This window comes from Schistocerca nitens, chromosome 4 (assembly GCF_023898315.1).
Source record: "Schistocerca nitens isolate TAMUIC-IGC-003100 chromosome 4, iqSchNite1.1, whole genome shotgun sequence".
Lineage (NCBI taxonomy): Eukaryota > Metazoa > Arthropoda > Insecta > Orthoptera > Acrididae > Schistocerca > Schistocerca nitens.
Genome location: NC_064617.1, coordinates 776,974,664 through 776,997,490, shown reverse-complemented (window position 1 = coordinate 776,997,490; position 22,827 = coordinate 776,974,664). Strand labels below are relative to the sequence as shown.

The following is a 22,827-nucleotide window of genomic DNA, read 5'->3' as shown; positions in this document are numbered from 1 at the left end:
GGCTGTTTGATCGAACCATAAATAAGCTTATTTTTTATTTTGATAAGGCTGTTTGAAACGGGAGATACGATAGTGCGTGAAGAGTTTGACAGAGCACTGAAAGATCTGAGTCGAAACAAGGCCCCGGGAGTAGACAACATCCATTAGAACTACTGACGGCCTTGGGAGAGCCAGTCCTGGCAAAACTCTACCATCTGGTGAGCAAGATGTATGAGACAGGTGAAATACCTTCAGACTTCAAGAAGAATATAATAATTCCAATCCCAAAGAAAGCAGGTGTTGACCGATGTGAAAATTACCGAACTATCAGTTTAATAAGTCACAGCTGCTAAATACTAACACAAATTCTTTACAGATGGATGGAAAAACTGGTAGAAGCCGACCTCGGAGAAGATCAGTTTGGATTCGGTAGAAATGTTGGAACACATGAGGCAATACTGACCTTACGACTTACTTTAAAAGAAAGATTAAGGAAAGGCAAACCTACATTTCTAGCATTTGTAGACTTAGAGAAAGCTTTTGACAATGTTGACTGGAATACTCTCTTTCAAATTCTATAGGAGGCAGCGGTAAAACACAGGGAGAAAAAGTCTATTTACAATTTTACAGAAACCAGATGGCAGTTATAAGAGTCGAGGGGCATGAAATGGAAGCAGTGGTTGGGAAGGGAGTGAGACAGGATTGTAGCCTCTCCCCAATGTTATTCAATCTGTATATTGAGCAAGCAGTAAAGGAAACAAAAGAAAAATTCGGAGTAGGTATCAAAATCCATGGAGAAGAAATAAAAACTTTGAGGTTCGCCGATGACATTGTAATTTTATCAGAGACAGCAAAGGACTTGGATGAGCAGTTGACCAGAATGGACAGTGTCTTGAAATGAGGATATAAGATGAACATCAACAAAGGCAAAATGAGGATAATGGAATGCAGTCAAATTAAGTTGGGTGATGTTGAGGGAATTAGATTAGGAAATGAGATACTTAAAGTAGTAAAGGAGTTTTGCTATTTGGGGAGCAAAATAACTGTTGCTGGTCGAAGTAGAGAGGATATAAAATGTAGACTGGCAATGGCAAGGAAAGCGTTTCTGAAGAAGGGAAATTTGTTAACATTGAGTATAGATTTAAGTGTCAGGAAGTCGTTTCTGAAAGTATTTGTATGGAGTGTAGCCACGTATGGAAGTGAAACATGGACGATAAATAGTTTGGACAAGAAGAGAATAGAAGCTTTCGAAATGTGGTGCTACAGAAGAATGCTGAAGATTAGATGGGTAGATCACATAACTAATGAGGAGGTATTGAATAGAATTGGGGAGAAGAGGAGTTTGTGACATAACTTGACAAGAAGAAGGAACTGGTTGGTAGGACATGTTCTGAGGAATCAAGGGATCACAAAGTTAGCATTGGAGGGCAGTGTGGAGGGTAAAAATCGTAGAGGGAGACCAAGAGATGAATACACTAAGCAGATTCAGAAGGATGTAGGTTGCAATAAGTACTGGGATATGAAGAAGCTTGCACAGGATAGAGTAGCATGGAGAGCTGCATCAAACCAGTCTCAGGACTGAAGACCACAACAACAACAAGGCTGTTTGATGCATCATTCTTCAGATATGTCCATCTTGACAGTAAAATTTTGTGATTAGTTGTTTTTAGTGATTCAGCAGGTCCTACATGCATGTTACAGCAACATGGGTGTTCCTGTTTTGTACACCACATACAGGGTGTCCCAGGAGGATTGGTTGTTATTGAGGGGTATGACAAGAATGATCATTTAAAGCGAAAAGTCTTATAAATATGGGCTCTAAAATGCATGCCTTAAGAGCTATATGCACTAATTCATCTTTGATACAGTGGAACAGATCTCTTCTACTGCAAGCTCTTTGCTTCCATATTTTGGAAGTGGTAGTATGGATAAAAACAAAAAAAAAAAAAAATCTAATAAACATGGGCTCTAAACTGCATACCTTTATTTGATAGAAGAGATACGTTTCACAGTAGCAAAGATGAACAAGTGCTCACAGCTCTTAAGGTATGCACTTTAGAACCCTTGTTTACTGGACATCTCTCCCCTGCTCTGGCCCATACTGACGGCCTCTCAAAATGTGGAAAACAAATAGCTTACAGTAAAAGATAAGAGATGTGTGTCACAGATTTGAAGATGAAGACATGCTCATAGCTCTTCAGCAGTGCATCTTAAGAGCCCATGTTTACTAGATGTTTTTTGCTTCAGTGGTCAGTCCTATTGTATCCTTGAATGTTGACCATTCCCCCTGGGACACCCTGTATGTGTGAATACGTGCTTAGAGCCTTTACTTCAGATTTCATTTCCTGTGTGATGTACTGAAAGAAGCAAGATCGTATCTTGTGTGTTCCTCAGTGAGAGGCCTTGCTGCCACAGAATTAAGAATTTTTGTCCACTTTGACAGTCATAGACAGTGAGATAAGTCCCAGGTTACCATTTGTGGAAAGCGACTGAACTCTTTACTGTTGTTGTTGACAGACACTGATATAAATAAATGTTATTGTCATTCTTGATGCATCAGTTTTCATCTTCAGTTGGCAGGTTGGTGATACTCATAAAGTTCTTTCTGTAACCCAATTTGGTCATCTATGAGGGGAATGATCTTTTCTTGAACTTTTGGTAGAGTCAGCATCTATATGTCTGCAGTCAGTATCCTTTGGCAGTCAAAAATATCTTGTTGTAGCCCACAAATGGCATTAGGACCACTGGGTTGCCCATGTCATCTAGCAGAATCATCTTGCCCTGCTGCAGCTTGCCCTGTGCCACTCGTTGTTTGTTGGAGACAGTGATCTTTATTGTAGGCGGTTGGGTGAGTAACTTACAGGTTTCATGGAAAATCTCATCTGCCAGTTCTCAAGGGAGCGAAGCTGCAATGTCCTCCACAGACTAGGTTAATTTACATTTGATGACACTTTTGGACTGAAATTCCTTCCTTTACCAAGTACCTTCACTGTATCACCAATTTGTCAGTACAGTAAAATATTGTACAGCATCCTGGCTCTTGCTTAGGCTTTACCTACATACAATTCAATTTTGAATACTCCTGTGCAGGTGATTCGGTGCACAAGAAACTCATATTCTGAAGAGGCATTGAACATTCATTCATCCTCTCATATTGGAGCCACGTTTGGGCAACACTTTATCCTCTTGGCCATTGGTTTGTTAATATGATGTTTGGTTTAGGCAAACTTATTATTGGGTCAGAGTGATGAGGAGAGAACTTTCCATTTGGTGGGCCTCATCAAACTTGTATACATCGTATATTATCTCCTTCACATTAAAATGAAATGATATGTTTTCTTTGATTACTGTGACATATTTATGAAATGAGATATGATTAAATGAGACAATGGAATGTAAAAATATTAAGAAAAGGAAAGTTGCTACTCACCATATGTCAAAGATGCTGAGTTGCAGATAGGCACAACAAAAAGACTGTCACAAATAAGCTTTTGGCCAGTAAGGCCTTCATCAAAAATGGATGACACACACACACACACACACACACACACACACAAATGCAACTAACACACACGACTGCAGTCTCTGCAGTTGCCAGAGACTGCAGTTCTGTGTATTTTTGACAAAGGCCTTGCTGGCTGAAAGCTTATTTGTGACAGTCTTTACATTGTGCCTATCTGTGACTCAACATATGGTGAGTAGCTACTTTCCTTTTCATAACAATGTGAGGTATGGTTAGAAACATGTAGTACAGGCTCCAAATAAAGATCAAAATCTGCCTATAGCTTCTCAGGTCTATCAAAGCGAAAATTTCACCAATTTGTCTACAGAAATCCTAAGTGGTGTCCACATCACTGTTGGACAGACACATGATGAAGCAAATGAAAATGTTGGCAAAAGGTCACAGTGGAGATGACTTGCTGCCCTTCACCATACCAGCACTTTTCACCCCCTTAGAAAAGAGACTCTGAAACAGCCATTGGAATCCACCAAAACATGCACCAACACACATGGAGGCACCTTAAAACCCTTAATTACCCATAGGAACCTACCTTAAAATGACCACAAAGGTCATTAGAAGAACTGCGCTTTTCCAAATAAACTCATTTGGCAAAGTGAACCAGTCATTACCTCCAGATCTAAAAGAGATGTTATAATCAGTCATCATTCAGTTCCAGGAGTAATATCCCTGGGGCATGCCTGTTAAAGATGGTGCATTGTTCACAGATTCTGGTGTTGTTACTATAAAAACTGCTAGACTGTAAGCCTTTGATCTCCTCGTATTGCATGTGCTGTAGATTCACTTTTATTTTTAATGCAGTGGACTCTTTTTGTCGTTAGTACTACCAGATATTTATTATAGTTGTTTCTTCAGCCTTTATGATTCAATTTCCCACCTAACATGAGCAAAGTGGCCTAAATATTTATTTTGCCCCTCCTACCTCTGAAAGACTACCAAAAGGGTGAGGTAGACTTCTTGCACCCATAATAACTAGTTACCGAAGCATGTGATGTGTTTTTGTCAAATGTAATCTGATAATTAAAGTTAATACATATACAAGGTCTGTTCAAAAAATCCTGGGACTTGTCCAGAATTTTTCTATGCTTACCTTTGACTTAGTGTACATGGTCTCCTTCGAAATACGCTCCTCCACAATTGATGTTCTGCTCCAAACACCGTTTCCACTTCTGGAAGCAGTCTTGGTATGCCTTATGCTGGATCTCATGAAGCACCTTCTTTGAATTTTCTTTTATCCCATCTATCTTTGCAATTCTTCGTCCTTTCATTGGGGTTTTCAACTTTTGAAATAGAATAAATTATGCAGGGGACAGGTCTGGAGAGTACAGAGGATGAGACAGCACAGTGATTTCCTTTTTCTGTGCAATAGTCACGCACCAACAGAGATTAATGTGTGGGTGCGTTATTGTGATGCAAGAGCCCTGAAATATCTTGCCAAATTTCAGGCTGTTTCCTTCTCACATTTTTGCGCCGGCATCACAACACATCCCAATAGTACCACTGATTAACAGTTTGTTCCTGTGGTATGTATTCATGATGAACTAATCCAAAGTCAAAGAAGACTATTAGTATGACTTTGACATTTGACCTGACCTGACAAACTTTTTTGGTCTTAGAGAACCTTTTCCTGCCCATTGTAAGGATTGAACCTTGGTCTCAACATCATGTCCATAAGCCCACATCTCATCACCAGTTACAATTCTCTTAAGCAATGTCTCATTCTCATATGGTTGATCCAAAAACTCTTCACAGATTTTGAGGTGAAGATCTTTCTGGTCTTGACTCGTGAGCCGTGGGACAACTTAGTGGCAACACAATGCATTCCAAGATGTGTCAGGATTTCATGACGTGATCCGACTGAAATGTTAAATTCTTCTGCTCTCTCTCTCTCTCTCTCTCTCTGACAGTCAGTCTTCATTGCTCCTATAACTCTGCCATTTTGAACTTCGCAAACTGTGTAACACAACATTCTACTGAGTACCGCACTGAACAATAACCAGCAGACATACAACAGTGAAACTTGTGGCAGTTACACATTAAACACAGGCATGTGCAGGAATCTTGCTCCAATACACCATTGGTACGAAATTACAAATGTTCAGAATTTCTTGAACAGGCCTCATGTCTGTATAAGGGTGTGCTGAAAAGTATTGTAATGCCTTCAAATTTTTTATGTGAATACTCTTAAAACTTTTTAAATAAAGCAAACATTATTAGTATTCTACAACTTTATTCTTCGTGCTTACTTATTTGCAGCCCTCTGCTGCTAGAGAGCTCTGAATTGTAGCTTGTAATATGGTGGTGTGTAATGTAATTGTGTCAGTGCATGAGAAACAGCATGCTGTAATCGAGTTTCGAATTCAAAGATTTCATTCACAAATTGAGAACCTGCTCCTTCAGCATGATAATGCCAGACCACACGTGAGCACTGCAACATTTGCAACAATCCGACGCCTTGGGTTCACTGTCATTGGCCATCCTCCATACAGTTTCATCTTAGCCCTATATGATTTGCATGTTTCCAAAACTTAAAGAATATCTTTTGAGGACTTCAGTTTGACAGTGATGAAGCAGTGCAAATACAGGTGAGGTTGTCAGTCAGTGTGAGCAGATTGGTCTCTCAGGAGAAAAGTGTTTGTCGCAAGGGTGACTATTTTGAGAGTTCGATATGTGGACATGATGAATAAAGATGTACATTGTTAATAATGTGCTAACAAAATCCCTTTCTCACCTTTCTCTTGCGAGAAAGGTATTTAACCATAAATGCAGTCCAGTATATTTGACATCGCACTTAATGAGATAAAATTATTTAGATCTTTCCACTGTGTAACACAATTTACAGTCTGATGGAAGTGAACAGATATTTTGAGAATATTTGTTTGTATTTTAAATATTAACTATTTACTAAAGATTATATCACACTCTGATTTTCAGATAGCCATTCAAGCTTGTGTTGGAGGGAAGATTGTTGCGCGAGAAACTCTAAAACCCTACAGAAAAGATGTCACTGCTAAGCTGGTTAGTATATGAGACTTCCCATACACATTTTGGTCTTGGTGAGATATAGTTGACCTTCTTGTTGGAAGATAATGGGTAACTATTTCAACAAAACCTAGCCCTCAGTGCTAGAATGAGACTGCCTTCTAGTATTCTAGTGCTTAAAAACTGAATAAAAGACCTAGTTAATGTGTGTAGAAAATGTTTTATAGCACCAAAGAAATCATTGTATAACTATATTGATAACAACACTTTCCATTTTTTGCAATACGTGCAACTTTTGGTTTTGTAATTGCTGTCTTATGAAATATGCCAGCCATTATATAAGTTACTAAGATAGTTGCTTCATAAGAGTCTCTCATATATGAAATATATTACTTTATCTCATCTGTTTGATGTTGATTTAATAATCCATCAAGTGTGTCATCAATGAAATAGCAGTACTCAGTTGTTGAGGCTGAACAGACAACTATTTTTGTATACACACTTGATTTCATAAAAACAAACAATTATCTGACATTAGTTTAACATCAATAAAAAGAGAATTTTTTTTAAAAGAAAAAGGCAAAATATTTGGTATTAAGTTATCTGTATTTACATGCCTTGGCAGTTCTTTTATTGACTACCATGTACATTGAATTGTGAGCATGTTTAGTCAAAAGTAATTTTCACAGCTTCCAACAGCTTATTTCCATGGTCATCCTATATACTGAGACTATAGTTTGAGTCACAAATGATGGCGGTCGAATATGAGTTTGTTCTGCACACCTACATCATGCATATTCCGACAGTCATTAAGTGTTCAGTAGTGTTTTTGAGTTCTTTGCTGTGAATGTCTTAGCCAGTGCGAGCATTAAATATGATTTTAGGAAGTTATTTAGTGGATTTTTATTCCATTTGTTCCAAGCTGTCACTGCTGATGGTGTACCAGCTGACAAATTCTACATAAGTGAGAGACAAATTTTGCATGCTACATGCTTCCTTCAAGTGCAAAGCATGTGTCTTCGCATCCTGGAACTATTGCTTGGAACTGGCAACACTGCAGTCCCCATCCATGCCTCGGCCTGCACCACCCACCATCATTCTTGAATCAGATTACAACACATACACGACATGTGCACAGCCATTTGTACCTTTATTTGAGAATGTATTGTGATTCTTGTGATGGTGCTGAGATGTTTGTATTTTCCCACCTCCGCGTAGCAAATGTTTTGACTTTTGAGTGAAATGCCCAGTCGATGTGCTGTTGTTTTCACATCAATTCTACCAACAGTGAGAGTTGTTTAGTTCTCGGGGTGTTGTAAAATTCCTGGATTCGTCTCGTCGCTGTGCAGCCTATGAAAAGGATTGCGGAAGACTCCCAAATAAATTCCAAAGTACAGTGCAGTTTTAATACCAATATATTCCCAGGACTCTGGTGTCCGAGCCTGGTGAACTGTACCAGTTACATCACATGTACCCAAAGTTGATATCAAATGACACAGTGTTCACAACAATCAACAAACGAGTGAGCCTACAATACATTTGTTCGCAACCCTAGCCAAAAAACGAGTGCCCCAAGGCACCTGCGTGACCTCTATTTATACTTTTGTTAACAATTACAGACAATGAAAATTACAATTTTATGTAAAATCACAATTAAAAGTTAAACCGAATATGAGATACACATTGCTAAAAATTTACAATCACAGTGCTGAACAAGGTGAACCTATTTTCAACTTAGTTATGAGTTAATATAACATTTTCTGACTAATTATGTTACAGGTAACAATTACATTTCTAAATTTGTTTATAACAAATCAACTAGTGCCTGAATTTTAGTGCTAACATATATCGGAGATTCGGTTAATGTGCTTTATTTATATGTTCTATTTAATTTGCTGTAGTAATTTTATACTGATAGGTTTACTGGTACATCCTGACCATGTGCTACATTTCTTTCGATTAGTTACAGTATTAATTTCACATTTATATTGTGTTTTTCACATAAGAACAATGTTAATCAGCAAAGCATCGTTTTCGAATTATATGTATACTGAAATAGTGGTTATTTTTGTATGTAATTTGGAAACAGTTCACTTTACAATCAGGCAATTAGGACAGGTGTTTATCTTTAATACTCTCTGAGGGGTTCTGATCGGTAGCAGTGAGATACAGTAATATTTCTGTGCGTATTTGAAGATGTGTCAATTTTCATGTGATTAATATTATAAGTGTGGTTGAGACATATTACTCCCTTAAATTGTTTAAATATATCTGCGACCTCCCTTCCATCTAACTATGGATAAAATTAAAATTATTCTTTTTGTTGCTGACCTCTATATTTATTTCGTTCAATCTTCACCTTTTCTTAAGTTTTTCAGTTTTACCAAACTAGAATCTGTTGTGACAGTGCCACGACATTTAACAGTGCCGCCACGACAGTACGCGCAAACAGCGATAGAGGTGCTCCACAACTCGGCTGAGCGCGGGAGCGCCACCTAGCTACAAACGGCGCCGGCCGCATGTCACGGCACGGCAGTTGAATGAGAGATACTGAGTTGTTATCATGTAACGAGCTATTGTTTCTAAGTGAGTGTGTTTGAATATCCACGGAATTATTGGTGATTAAAGGTTATAACACTTTTTGGTGACGAGGATGGGATATTTTCACTGCGTTGTGGATTTGTGTGTTCGTGACGGGGCAGACATGGAACAGCTTATGCAAGCGCTCATTGAACAACAAACACAGCTGACGGCTGCTATTCAGGCGTTGTCGACGTCACTTACTCATCGTCTGTCTTCCTCTTCTCCGCCTCCATTCCCTCCTTACGACGAGGCCGCTGAAGACTGGGAGGATTATGAGAAGCGTTTGCGGCTTTCGGCGTTGTCAACACTCCTATGTGTAAGTCATTATTTCTATCTTGGATTTCCCCGGGATCTATCAGCTACTATCTCAGTTAGCCCCTCTGTGGGAACCTGCCTCCCTGTCCTTCCAAGAAATGTGTGACTTATTGTCTAACTATTACCGCAAAAACACCCACGTCGTTGCCGCCCGCGTGGCGTTCTACTGGTGTCGTAAACAGCCCCATCAATCTTACCGGGCTTGGGCGGCGGAACTACATGGTCTGAGTAGGAAATGTCATTTGTCACTGACACTCATCATGAGTCTTATGCTGATTCAATGGTTAGGGATGCTATTCTACAGCTTGCTCCTGATAAAGAAGTTCAGCAATGTGCCCTACAACTGCCAAACCCGTCGTTGTCGGAAGTTCTAAGCATCACTCAATCCTGAAGTGTCTCACGCTGCTGGCGCGCAAATAGACGCTTGGTGTGATGTAGGCGCTGTACAGTCAACTTTCGACACAGACAATTTGCCTGCTTCACAGGAGAACGAAGATATGGTGGCGGTTCACTCGCGTAAACAACGTTGCGTTGGGCCGCAACACTCGCAGCGAAAACAGCAACCACAGAAGCAGGTTCATTCCGCACTTCCTTCTTGTCCACGTTGTTTCGTACAGCATGACAGGGCCACGTGTCCAATACGTTGGGCCACGTGTAATTCACATAGGAAAAAAGGCCACATTGCTTCTGTGTGTCAGTCCCCTAAAGTTCCTGTCGACGAGGACGAGGCATCGGATATGGATGTTAACTGTGTGCTTTCTCAAACCAATAAGTTGTTTGTTACTGTTCGTGTTCTGGATAAAGACATTCGCATGCAAGTGGACACTGGTTCTGCAGTAACTCTCATTAATCCTCGCACGTATTTGGAGTTGGGCTCCCCTCCCTTGTCTCCAGTTATGCGAAATCTGAGAACTTATAATAAACAGAAAATTCCTATCATTGGCCAGTTTGATGCTTCCACTGCCTACAAGTCTGTTGTTAGGCCCCTCACGTTTTATGTGGCGGCATGCGGGCACTGAAAACCTGTTCGGTTATGATGCTTTCCAGTTGTTTGGGTTCTCCATTGATGATGATGCGCACCTCATATCCGAGGATATTCCGTATCAACAGCTGGATGGATTGTGTTCTGAATTTTCGTCCGTGTTCTCTGCTGGTCTGGGCCGTGCCAAGGATTTTGAAGCCCACATTACTCTTAAGCTTACAGCTCGCCCTAAGTTTTTCCGGTGGCGTTGCGTGTACCTGTCAAGGCTGAGATAGACAGGTTAACAGCTTCAGGGATTCTCCTTCCTGTTACCTCCAGCGAATGGGCATCGCCAATCGTGGTGGTTTCTAAACCAAACGGGAGTTTGCGATTGTGTGGTGATTTTAAAGCTACCGTCAACGCTCAGAGCCTCATTGACACTTATCCTCTTCCCTGTCCTGAGGAGTTATTTACCAAGCTCGCTGGGTGCCAGTTCTTTTCCAAACTTGACTTATCGGAGGCGTACCATTAGTTACCGTTGATGCTTCTTCCAAGGAATTTCTCGTCATCAACACTCCTTGTGGGTTGTATCAGTACCAGCGGTTACCATTTGGTGTCACTAGCGCGCCGGCCATTTTTCAGCGGTTTTTGGAACAGCTCACGACTTCCATTCCCGGCTGCATCAACTATCTGGATGACATTGTTGTCACGGGGGCCTCCACTGAGGAGCAACTTCCCAATTTGCGTTCACTGTTTCGGGTTTTGCATTCAGCTGGGTTGAAGTGCAATCTGGACAAGTCACAGTTCTTCCAACCCTCCATTGTGTATCTTGGTTTCCACTTGTCCCGTGAGGGTATACGTCCTCTACGTCAGCACGTTGCAGCCATTAACACTCTACCCCGGCCGTCTACGATCAAAGAACTTCAGGCGTTTCTAGGCAAGATTGCTTATTATCACAAATTCATTCCATCCGCGGCAGCGGTAGCTCATCCTCTGCATCAGCTGTTACGCAAAAACATCCCTTTCTGTTGGTCCGATGAGTGTGAGCAGTCTTTTGTCCGCCTGAAGGCTCATTTGCATTCGGCGCCTTGTCTTGCCACATTCTGTTTGGGTCAGCACTTGGTTCTGGTGACTGACGCGTCACAGTATGGCCTAGGGGCTGTTCTCGCCCATCGGTATGAGGATGGGTCGGAACGACCCATCGCCTATGCTTCCAAGACCCTTAATGATGCGCAACGGCATTACTCTCAAATCGAAAAGGAGGCGCTCGCTATCATTTATGCTCTAAAAAAGTTCAGCGTTTTTTTGTATGGTTCTAAGTTTCACCTCATCACCGACCACAAGCCGCTGGTCTCTCTGTTCAGCCCATCAGAGACGCTTCCGGATAAGGCAGCTCACCGCCTGCAACATTGGGCCTTATACTTGTATCGTTTTCACTATGAGATTCACTATCGCCCCACGGCCCAGCACGCCAACAATGACGCCGATGGGCCCCGACCCGGTTTTCGATCGTGATGAAATACTCTGTTTCCACATTGATGAGGAAGAACATCATGCGGTCGAGGGTTTTCCACTTACAGGTTCGCAGGTCGCATCGGCTACTGCGTGGGACCCGGTCCTGCGTCAGGTGATTGGTTTTGTTCAATGGATGGCGCATCTCCACGGGTCGTGGTGCCAGCCTCTCTTCACAAAGATGTTCTCAAACTGTTGCATGAAGGCCATTGGGGGATTTCTTGGACTAAGTCCCTGGCCCGCAGGCAAGTTTATTGGCCTGGTATTGATTCGGACATCGCCCACATGGTTGCTGTGTGTGGTCAGTGTGCTGAACAACTGGCTGCACCTCGTACAATGCCCTCTCCGTGGCCTGATCCGGCGCAGCCATGGGAACGGGTGCACGCTGACTTTGCCGGCCCCTTCCTCGGTACTTATTGGCTACTGTTGATTGACGCCTTCTCGAAGTTTCCGTTTGTTGTTCGGTGTCCGTCACCCACCACTGCGGCGATGACGCTGGCTTTGTCCAAAATCTATGCGCTAGAAGGTCTTCCATCCACGATCATCACGGACAATGGCCCTCAGTTCTCTTCGCAGGTCTTCCGTGATTTTTGTACTGGACAAGGGATTCATCATGTTACAGCACCACCCTTCCATCCGCAATCGAATGTGGAGGTCAAGCACCTTGTCCGCACTTTCAAAAGCCAGATGAAAAAATTCGTTAGTGATTTTTCCACAGATGACGCTCTGCTGCAATTTCTGAGTTCTTATCGCTTCACGCCTCTGGGTGATCGCAGCCCTGCTGAACTCTTGCATGGCCGCCAACCTCGCACTCTACTGCACCTGCTTCACCCTGTCAGGCCTTGTGCTGTGTCCCCTAGTACGGGAAAAAACTCGGTGGGCACCGACGTGTGGGCACAAGGGTATGGATCTCGCCTTAAATGGATTCCAGGGGTGGTCAAGGCTCTTTGCGGCCGCCGGCTTTGTGAAATATGTACGGATGACGGCATGGTTGTTCGCCATTACGACCAGATGCGCCCACGAGTGGTGGCCACGCCGGTGCCACCGCCCCTTCCTTCGCCTCCACCAGCCCGAGAAGCCAGTCCTGTTACTGCTGCCGATCTACCGTATGTATTGATGCAGCCGACGTCGCTACCGTTTCCGAGTACGCCGGAATCGGCCCCAGTCGCGACACCGCCTTCTCCGGGACCCATCTTGCTGGAGCACACCTCCAAGTTCACGACACCTATGGATGCTGCTCCGGAGTTTTCACCCATCATCTCGTCCAGGAGGCATGTTCCATGCACGAGCTTCCGTCCTGGGCATTTTTGACCATACTCTCGTGTCTCTCCGCAGGATCTTCTCGGGGCCTCACAAGAGGCCATGGATGTCTCCACACTGTCCATGTCTCCAAGGAAGTGAGTGTTTTTTTTTTTTTTTTCAAGGGGGGAAAAGTGTTGTGACAGTGCCACGACATTTAACAGTGCCGCCACGACAGTACGCGCAAACGATGATAGAGGCGCTCCGCAACTGGGCTGAGCGCGGGAGCGCCACCTAGCTACGAACGGCGCCAGCCGCATGTCACGGCACGGCAGTCGAATGAGAGATATTGAGTTGTTATCATGTAACCAGCTATTGTTTCTAAGTGAGTGTGTTTGAATATCCACACAATTATTGGTGATTAAAGGTTATAACAGAATCACAATTTTTCTATCGTCAAGCACGAGTGTAAATCATTGATTGAATGTACAGGAGACAGCTTAAGGACAAACAGTTAATTGCATAATGTGATAATTTACAGCTTTTCAAACTTAGTAATATAACTGACCTACATTGACAATAACGTTAAGTTTAAAATACCCAGCAGATTAGAAGTGTGTGCCACTCCAGGACTCAGACCTAGAATTGTGCCTGTCATGGATAATGCTCATTACAAACTAAACTATACAGGAATGACTTACCATCTGTCCTCACAGATTCTAACAGTTCCTCTCTGCTACTTTCCAAACTTCACAGAAGTTCTCCTGCACACCTAGCAAGCCTAGCACTCTCCAAAGAAATAATATTGCAGAGCAGTGGCTTAATCACAGCCTAGAGGGTTGTTTCCAGAATGAATCTTTCATTTTGTCAGAAATGAAGTGGCAAGGATGGGTCGAGAGTCATGCCCGAATATCTCAGATGGTGCAAGAGCATTGCCCATAAAAGGCAAGATTTCAGGATCAACTGCCAGTCTGGCACACGGTTTTAATCTTCCAAATAGTTTCAAACAGCACACTCCCTGTTGTTGAACCCTTGAAGCATTTATTGCACCAGTAATCCACTTCAGTTATGCAAACAATTTTCAAGAATACAAAAACTGCATCTTTTGAAATATTAACTGATTCACAGAGACTGGTTTTCTTGCCTTTTCAGGCTTATACTCAGATGGGACGTACAGAAGAATCATCTTTATTTTCATTGTTTGATGCTGTGTACTGGCTCTGTTATGAGGTGATAGGAAATACTTTGCTCTAATAACACATGTGATAAATTATCTTCTGTAACAGAGCCAGTGCACAGCATCAAGCTACAAAGATGATTCTTCAGTAAGCTCCATCTGAAGATGAGGCTCAAAAGAAAAGAAAAATTCTGTGAGTAAACAAATACTTCAGAAGTTACTGGCTGTAGTCACATGTACTAGAGTACCCATCTTCACCTATGCACGTACTGTGCAATCCATCATATGGTGCATGGCAGATTGAATCTTGAATCACTACTAGTCATTTCCTTTTCTGTTCCACTCATAACTTTCTATATGCCTCTTCTATATGGGCCTTAATTTCCGTTATCTTATTTTCATAGTCTCTGGTACCGCGCACCACGGAATTTGAATCTCCGCCAGACGTCATGGACGTCGAAGACTCCTAGAGGTCTCTGCACCATCGCGCTGTAAGCTGTGGTTGTGCGTGTGTCCTGGCCCGCATTTAGTGCGAGGGCGCCACAGTGGAACACGTGGTTCCAACGGCCAATAGCTCACCCCCGATAGAGTATTTAAGTGCCTGCCTCTCGCTCAGCCAGCAAGTCTAATCGTTGCGCGAGTCTCGACACATCGCCTCGACGACAGACAGCGTGTTTATCATTCTTTGTTTTCATTATTAGTGGACGTCTTGGATTCGTTTGGTTGTCTCTGTCACTCCGTTGCTTCTTGCATGTTGTCATCATAAGGTCTCTCTCCATTGTCCGTCGTCGTTTCGTGTCCGTCCTTTCCATTTGTTTGTTTGTTCGCAGGCCGCTCTCCGTTTGATCCCGCTAATGCTTTCTTGGCCACTCTGTGACTGGAATGGTCGCGGTCACAACAGGTTACAACATGGTCCTTACACAAAATGTGTGTTGACAGCAGTAGAAATGTTCTGTAGTCACTTTCTCACGCTAGTTCCCTAAATTTTCTCAGTAGTGTTTCATGAAAGAAACATAACTATCCCTCCAAGGATTCCCACTCGAGTTCACAAAGCATTCTCATAAAACTTGCATGTTGAGTGAAGCTAATGGCAACAAATCTAGCAGCACACCTCTAAAATTTTGATATGTTCCTTTAATCCAACCTCATGGGAATTCCAAACAAGTGAGTAGTACTCAAGAATGGGTGGAACTAGTGCTGCTGTTATACTAGTGTTGTGTCTGTTGTCTCCCAAAATTCTTGCAATATACTGAAGGCAACCATTCTCCAGCCACACTACCACATTTCATATTGCTTTGTAGTGTTACACCTAGATATTTAACGGACGTGACTGTGACAGCATCTGAACATTGCAGCATTTATTTTATTTTATTTTTCCTAATATGCATTAACTTTTCTACATTTAGAGCTAGCTGCCATCCATCAGACCAAATAAAAATTCTGTTTAATTCATCCTGTATTATTCTACAGTCACTCAACACTGATACTTTCCCATATACTGCAGCATCATCGGCAAACAGTTGCAGGTTGCTGCTCCCCCTATTCGCCAGGTCACTTGTGCATATGAAGAACAAGAGCAATTATCACACCTCTCTCAGTCACTCCTGGCTACCTTTGCCTCTGATGAAAACTCACCATCAAGGACAACATACTGAATTCTGTTAATTAAGAAGTCTTTGAGCCACTTGCACATCTGGGAACCTGTTCCTTATGCGTGGATCTTCACTAACATACTTAAGTGGGGGCATCATGTCAAATGCTTTCTGAAAATCTAGGAATATAAAATTTGCCTGTAGCCCTTCATCGATGGTTCATAATTTTCAAGAAAATTTTTGAAGTTTTCAGTATTTTTATTATTACTAGTGGTTTACTGGACACTTTTCTGTGTGAAAGTTCATATTTGAAAATTATGATACAGAATTGCTGGTCAGTACTTACCTGCAAGAGGCAAAATTTTTAGTACTGCCCATACATGGAAAACTGTCCTAACTGTCAGAACTATTAGTTCCTTCCTCAAGGATGGAAAAGGAATACATCAAGTTAGGTTAAAGAGGACAGGTCACTTGGACCCCAGGAAGAAATGGCCCTATATGTTGTGATCATCACCAATCACAGCAAAACTGGCACTACATCAGACAGATGTTTTCCTCTAGATCAAAACAAACAGAATAGGTGTCGCTTTTGACAATGTTAACTGGAATACTCTCTTTCAAATTCTAAAGGTGGCAGATATAAAATACGGGGAGCGAAAAGCTATTTACAATTTGTACAGAAAGCAGATGGCAGTTATAAAGAGTCAAGGGGCATGAAAGGGAAGCAGTGGTTGGAAAGGGAGTGAGACAGGGTTGTAGCCTCTCCCCGATACTATTCAGTCTGTATATTGAGCAAGCAGTAAAGGAAACAAAAGAAAAGTTCGGAGTAGGTATTAAAATCCATGGAGAAGAAATAAAGACTTTGAGGTTCGCCGATGACATTGTAATTCTGTCAGAGACAGCAAAGGACATGGAAGAGCAGTTGAACGGAATGGACAGTGTCTTGAAAGGAGGGTATAAGATGAACATCAACAAAAGCAAAATGAGGATAATGGAATGTAGTCGAATTAAATCAGGTGATGCTGAGGGGATTAGATTAGGAAATGAGACACTTAAAGTAGTAAAGGAGTATTTCTATTTGGGAAGCAAAATACCTGATGATGGTCGAAGTGGAGAGGATATAAAATGTAGACTGGCAATGCCAAGGAAAGCGTTTCTGAAGAAGAGAAATTTGTTAACATCGCTTATAGATTTAAGTGTCAGGAAGTTGTTTCTGAAAGTATTTGTATGGAGTGTAGCCACGTATGGAAGTGAAACATGGACGATAAATAGTTTGGACAAGAAGAGAATAGAAGCTTTCGAAATGTGGTGCTACAGAAGAATGCTGAAGATTAGATGAGTAGATCACATGGCTAATGAGGTGGTATTGAATAGAATTGGGGAGAAGAGGAGTTTGTGGCACAACTTGACTAGAAGAAGGGATCGGTTGGTAGGACATGTTCTAAGGCATCAAGGGATCACCAATTTAGTATTGGATGGCAGCGTGGAGGGTAAAAATTGTAGTGGGAGACCAAGAAATGAATACGCTAAGCAGATTCAGAAGGATGTAGGCTGCAGTAGGTACTGGGAGATGAAGAAGGTTGCACAAGATAGAGTAGCATGGAGAGCTTCATCTAACCAGTCTCAGGACTGAAGACCACAACAACAACAACTATCTTTACCGTTAGAGATAAATGTCTTTGATTTTATATGAATCATAGTGAAAAGAATGGAAGGAAAATTATGGTTTTAAATCCCATCATTAATGAATCCATTAGACCGAGCACAAGCAAAGATGGGGGAAGGAAAGTGACAGTGTACTTTTTAAGTGAAGCAGTCTCACATTAGCCTTAATCAGTTTATGGGAACAAAGAGAAACAAAAATTTTAATGTCCAGATGGATATCTGAATCCCACTCCAAAATGCTAAGTCCGGTGTCCTAACCTCACTTAGTTAGAGACCTTGAATTGATGTCGAAGAGACATTAGCAAGTTCTCTATCACATTAAAAAAATTCAATAAATGTGGTTCTCTGTTCTTTTGCAACTTATTCCACAGCACACTGTTACAGACCCCCAAGGAAAACTAAAATAACTAACAGAGCAATGAAAGCGCTGGCAGGTCGATAGACACACAAACAAACACAAACATACACACAAAATTCAAGCTTTCGCAACAAACTGTTGCCTCATCAGGAAAGAGGGAAGGAGAGGGAAAGACGAAAGGATGTGGGTTTTAAGGGAGAGGGTAAGGAGTCATTCCAATCCCAGGAGCGGAAAGACCTACCTTAGGGGGAAGAAAGGACGGGTATACACTCGCACACACACACATATCCATCCACACATATACAGACACAAGCAGACATATTTAAAGACAAAAGAGTTTGGGCAGAGATGTCAATCGAGGCATAAGTGCAGAGGCAAAGATGTTGTTGAATGACAGGTGAGGTATGAGTGGCAGCAACTTGAAATTAGCGGAGATTGAGGCCTGGCAGATAACGAGAAGAGAGGAGATATTGAAGAGCAAGTTCCCATCTCCGGTGTTCGGATAGGTTGGTGTTGGTGGGAAGTATCCAGATAACCCGGACGGTGTAACACTGTGCCAAGATGTGCTGGCCGTGCACCAAGGCATGTTTAGCCACAGGGTGATCCTCATTACCAACAAACACTGTCTGCCTGTGTCCATTCATGCGAATGCACAGTTTGTTGCTGGTCATTCCCACATAGAATGCATCACAGTGTAGGCAGGTCAGTTGGTAAATCACGTGGGTGCTTTCACACGTGGCTCTGCCTTTGATCGTGTACACCTTCCGGGTTACAGGACTGGAGTAGGTGGTGGTGGGAGGGTGCATGGGACAGGTTTTACACCGGGGGCGGTTACAAGGAAAGGAGCCAGAGGGTAGGGAAGGTGGTTTGGGGATTTCATATGGATGAACTAACAGGTTACGAAGGTTAGGTGGACGGCGGAAAGACACTCTTGGTGGAGTGGGGAGGATTTCATGAAGGATGGATCTCATTTCAGGGCAGGATTTGAGGAAGTCGTATCCCTGCTGGAGAGCCACATTCAGAGTCTGGTCCAGTCCCGGAAAGTATCCTGTCACAAGTGGGGCACTTTTGTGGTTCTTCTGTGGGAGGTTCTGGGTTTGAGGGGATGAGGAAGTGGCTCTGGTTATTTGCTTCTGTACCAGGTCGGGAGGGTAGTTACGGGATGCGAAAGCTGTTGTCAGGTTGTTGGTGTAATGGTTCAGGGATTCTGGACTGGAGCAGATTCGTTTGCCACAAAGACCTAGGCTGTAGGGAAGGGACCGTTTGATGTGGAATGGGTGGCACCTGTCATAATGGAGGTACTGTTGCTTGTTGGTGGGTTTGATGTGGACAGACGTGTGAAGCTGGCCATTGGACAGATGGAGGTCAACGTCAAGGAAAGTGGCGTGGGATTTGGAGTAGGACCAGGTTAATCTGATGGAACCAAAGGAGTTGAGGTTGGAGAGGAAATTCTGGAGTTCTTCTTCACTGTGAGTCCAGATCATGAAGATGTCATCAATAAATCTGTACCAAACTTTGGGTTGGCAGGCCTGGGTAACCAAGAAGGCTTCCTCTAGGCGGCCCATGAATAGGTTGGCGTAAGAGAGGGCCATCCTGGTACCCATGGCTGTTCCCTTTAATTGTTGGTATGTCTGGCCTTCAAAAGGGAATAAGTTGTGGGTCCGGATGAAGCTGGCTGGGTAATGAGGAAAGAGGTTTTAGGTAGGGTGGCAGGTGATCTGCGTGAAAGGAAGTGCTCCATTGCAGCGAGGCCCTGGACGTGCAGAATATTTGTATATAAGGAAGTGGCATCAATGGTTACAAGGATGGTTTCCGGGGGTAACAGATTGGGTAAGGATTCCAGGCGTTCGAGAAAGTGGTTGGTGTCTTTGATGAAGGATGGCAGACTGCATGTAATGGGTTGAAGGTGTTGATCTACGAGGCAGAGATACGTTCTGTGGGGGCTTGGTAACCAGCTACAGTGGGGTGGCCGGGATGATTGGGTTTGTGAATTTTAGGAAGAAGGTAGGGGTGCGGGGTGTCGGTGGGGTCAGGAGGTTGATGGAGTCAGGTGAAAGGTTTTGCAGGGGGCCTAAGGTTCTGAGGATTCCTTGAAGCTCAGCCTGGACATCGGGAAAGGGATTACCTTGGCAAACTTTGTATGTGGTGTTGTCTGAAAGCTGACGCAGTCCCTCAGCCACATACTCCCGACGATCAAGTACCACGCTCGTGGAACCCTTGTCCGCCGGAAGAATGACGATGGATCGGTCAGCCTTCAGATCACGGATAGCCTGGGCTTCAGCAGTGGTGATGTTGGGAGTAGGATTAAGGTTTTTTAAGAAGGATTGAGATGCAAGGCTGGAAGTCAGAAATTCCTGGAAGGTTTGGAGAGGGTGATTTTGAGGAAGAGGAGGTGGGTCCCGCTGCGACGGAGCACGGAACTGTTCCAGGCAGGGTTCAATTTGGATAGTGTCCTGGGGAGTTGGATCATTAGGAGTAGGATCAAATTGAACCCTGCCTGGAACAGTTCTGTCCTCCGTCGCAGCGGGACCCACCTCCTCCTCCTTAAAATCACCCTCTCCAAACCTTCCAGGAATTTCTGACTTCCAGCCTTGCATCTCAATCCTTCTTAAAAAACCTTAATCCTACTCCCAACATCACCACTGCTGAAGCCCAGGCTATCCGTGATCTGGCCTCGTACGCCAACCTATTCATGGGTCGCCTAGAGGAAGCCTTCTTGGTTACCCAGGCCTGCCAACCCAAAGTTTGGTACAGATTTATTGATGACATCTTCATGATCTGGACTCACAGTGAAGAAGAACTCCAGAATTTCCTCTCCAACCTCAACTCCTTTGGTTCCATCAGATTCACCTGGTCCTACTCCAAATCCCACGCCACTTTCCTTGACGTTGACCTCCATCTGTCCAATGGCCAGCTTCACACGTCCGTCCACATCAAACCCACCAACAAGCAACAGTACCTCCATTATGACAGGTGCCACCCATTCCACATCAAACGGTCCCTTCCCTACAGCCTAGGTCTTCGTGGCAAACGAATCTGCTCCAGTCCGGAATCCCTGAACCATTACACCAACAACCTAACAACAGCTTTCGCATCCCGTAACTACCCTCCCGACCTGGTACAGAAGCAAATAACCAGAGCCACTTCCTCATCCCCTCAAACCCAGAACCTCCCACAGAAGAACCACAAAAGTGCCCCACTTGTGACAGGATACTTTCCGGGACTGGACCAGACTCTGAATGTGGCTCTCCAGCAGGGATACGACTTCCTCAAATCCTGCCCTGAAATGAGATCCATCCTTCATGAAATCCTCCCCACTCCACCAAGAGTGTCTTTCCGCCGTCCACCTAACCTTCGTAACCTGTTAGTTCATCCCTATGGAATCCCCAAACCACCTTCCCTACCCTCTGGCTCCTATCCTTGTAACCGCCCCCGGTGTAAAACCTGTCCCATGCACCCTCCCACCACCACCTACTCCAGTCCTGTAACCCGGAAGGTGTACACGATCAAAGGCAGAGCCACGTGTGAAAGCACCCACGTGATTTACCAACTGACCTGCCTACACTGTGATGCATTCTATGTGGGAATGACCAGCAACAAACTGTCCATTCGCATGAATGGACACAGGCAGACAGTGTTTGTTGGTAATGAGGATCACCCTGTGGCTAAACATGCCTTGGTGCACGGCCAGCACATCTTGGCACAGTGTTACACCATCCGGGTTATCTGGATACTTCCCACCAACACCAACCTATCCAAACTCCGGAGATGGGAACTTCCTCTTCAATATATCCTCTCTTCCCGTTACCCACCAGGCCTCAATCTCCGCTAATTTCAAGTTGCCGCCACTCATACCTCACCTGTCATTCAACATCATCTTTGCCTCTGCACTTCCGCCTCGACTGACATCTCTGCCCAAACTCTTTGTCTTTAAATATGTCTGCTTGTGTCTGTATATGTGTGGATGGATATGTGTGTGTGTGTGTGCGAGTGTATACCCGTCCTTTTTTCCCCCTAAGGTAGGTCTTTCCGCTCCCGGGATTGGAATGACTCTTTACCCTCTCCCTTAAAACCCACATCCTTTCGTCTTTCCCTCTCCTTCCCTCTTTCCTGATGAGGCAGCAGTTTGTTGCGAAAGCTTGAATTTTGTGTGTATGTGTTTGTTTGTGTGTCTATCGACCTGCCAGCACTTTCGTTTGGTAAGTCACATCATCTTTGTTTTTAGATATATTTTTCCCACGTGGAATGTTTCCCTCTATTATATTAACAGAGCAATGAAATAGACTTCTGTATAATCTCAAAAATAAAATTAATTTTTGATCAACTGATGGTATTTTTTGCAGTATGGTGGTGATGTCACTAGAAGAATGAAGTTACTGAGAAGACAAGCCGAAGGCAAGAAGAAAATGAAAATGGTTGCTAATATTGGTCTTCCTCGAGAAACATTCATTGATGTTCTCAAGCGTTAAATTAAAGGTTATTTACTATTGTTATAACTACGGTATTATTGCTTTCATTTTCACTTGTCTTTAAACTTCCTTTTTGTGCAAAATTTCGACTGATAAATAACAAAGAATGAAGACTTGAAATTTTGTATGTTGAACACACATTTTTGTATCATAGGAGTAAGCTGGGAACTTATTGGCATTTCTGTCATTCTGAAATTAATATTGTATTAAAAGGACCAATATAAAGGCTTTGCAAGTATCCTGTTCACACATTTTAGCAAAGGCTCACTCATTCATCTGTGTGGTATGTTAAAATCTGAATTCCAGATGTATGAGAACATTTGTAAGATAGGGGAAGTATTCCTCTACTATGCTTCCTCGAAATTATATTGGTTTAGTTTCAAACTTTTACATGACTTGAAACATGTCTTGTTAATTTTCACAAAAGTAAAAAAGTAAGCCATCTACATTATTCTTCATATCAGTGACACTGATG

The 22,827-nt window shown here is 43.1% G+C and overlaps 1 protein-coding gene across 4 annotated transcripts in view; it reads left to right on the top strand.

Annotated features, from left to right (window-relative positions):
- LOC126253131 (translation factor GUF1 homolog, mitochondrial) overlaps positions 1–22,742 on the top strand; it is a 159,577-nt gene extending 136,835 nt beyond the window's left edge. For 3 of the 4 annotated variants that reach the window (XM_049954265.1, XM_049954268.1, XM_049954264.1), the window contains 2 exons: positions 6,434–6,517; positions 22,227–22,742. In XM_049954265.1, coding sequence (XP_049810222.1) covers positions 6,434–6,517; positions 22,227–22,352 — 210 coding nt within the window. In that variant the 3' untranslated portion in view covers positions 22,353–22,742. The remainder of the gene's footprint in view (positions 1–6,433; positions 6,518–22,226) is intronic. The other variant, XM_049954266.1, reaches the window with a different exon arrangement.
- The last annotated feature ends 85 nt before the right edge of the window (positions 22,743–22,827 follow it).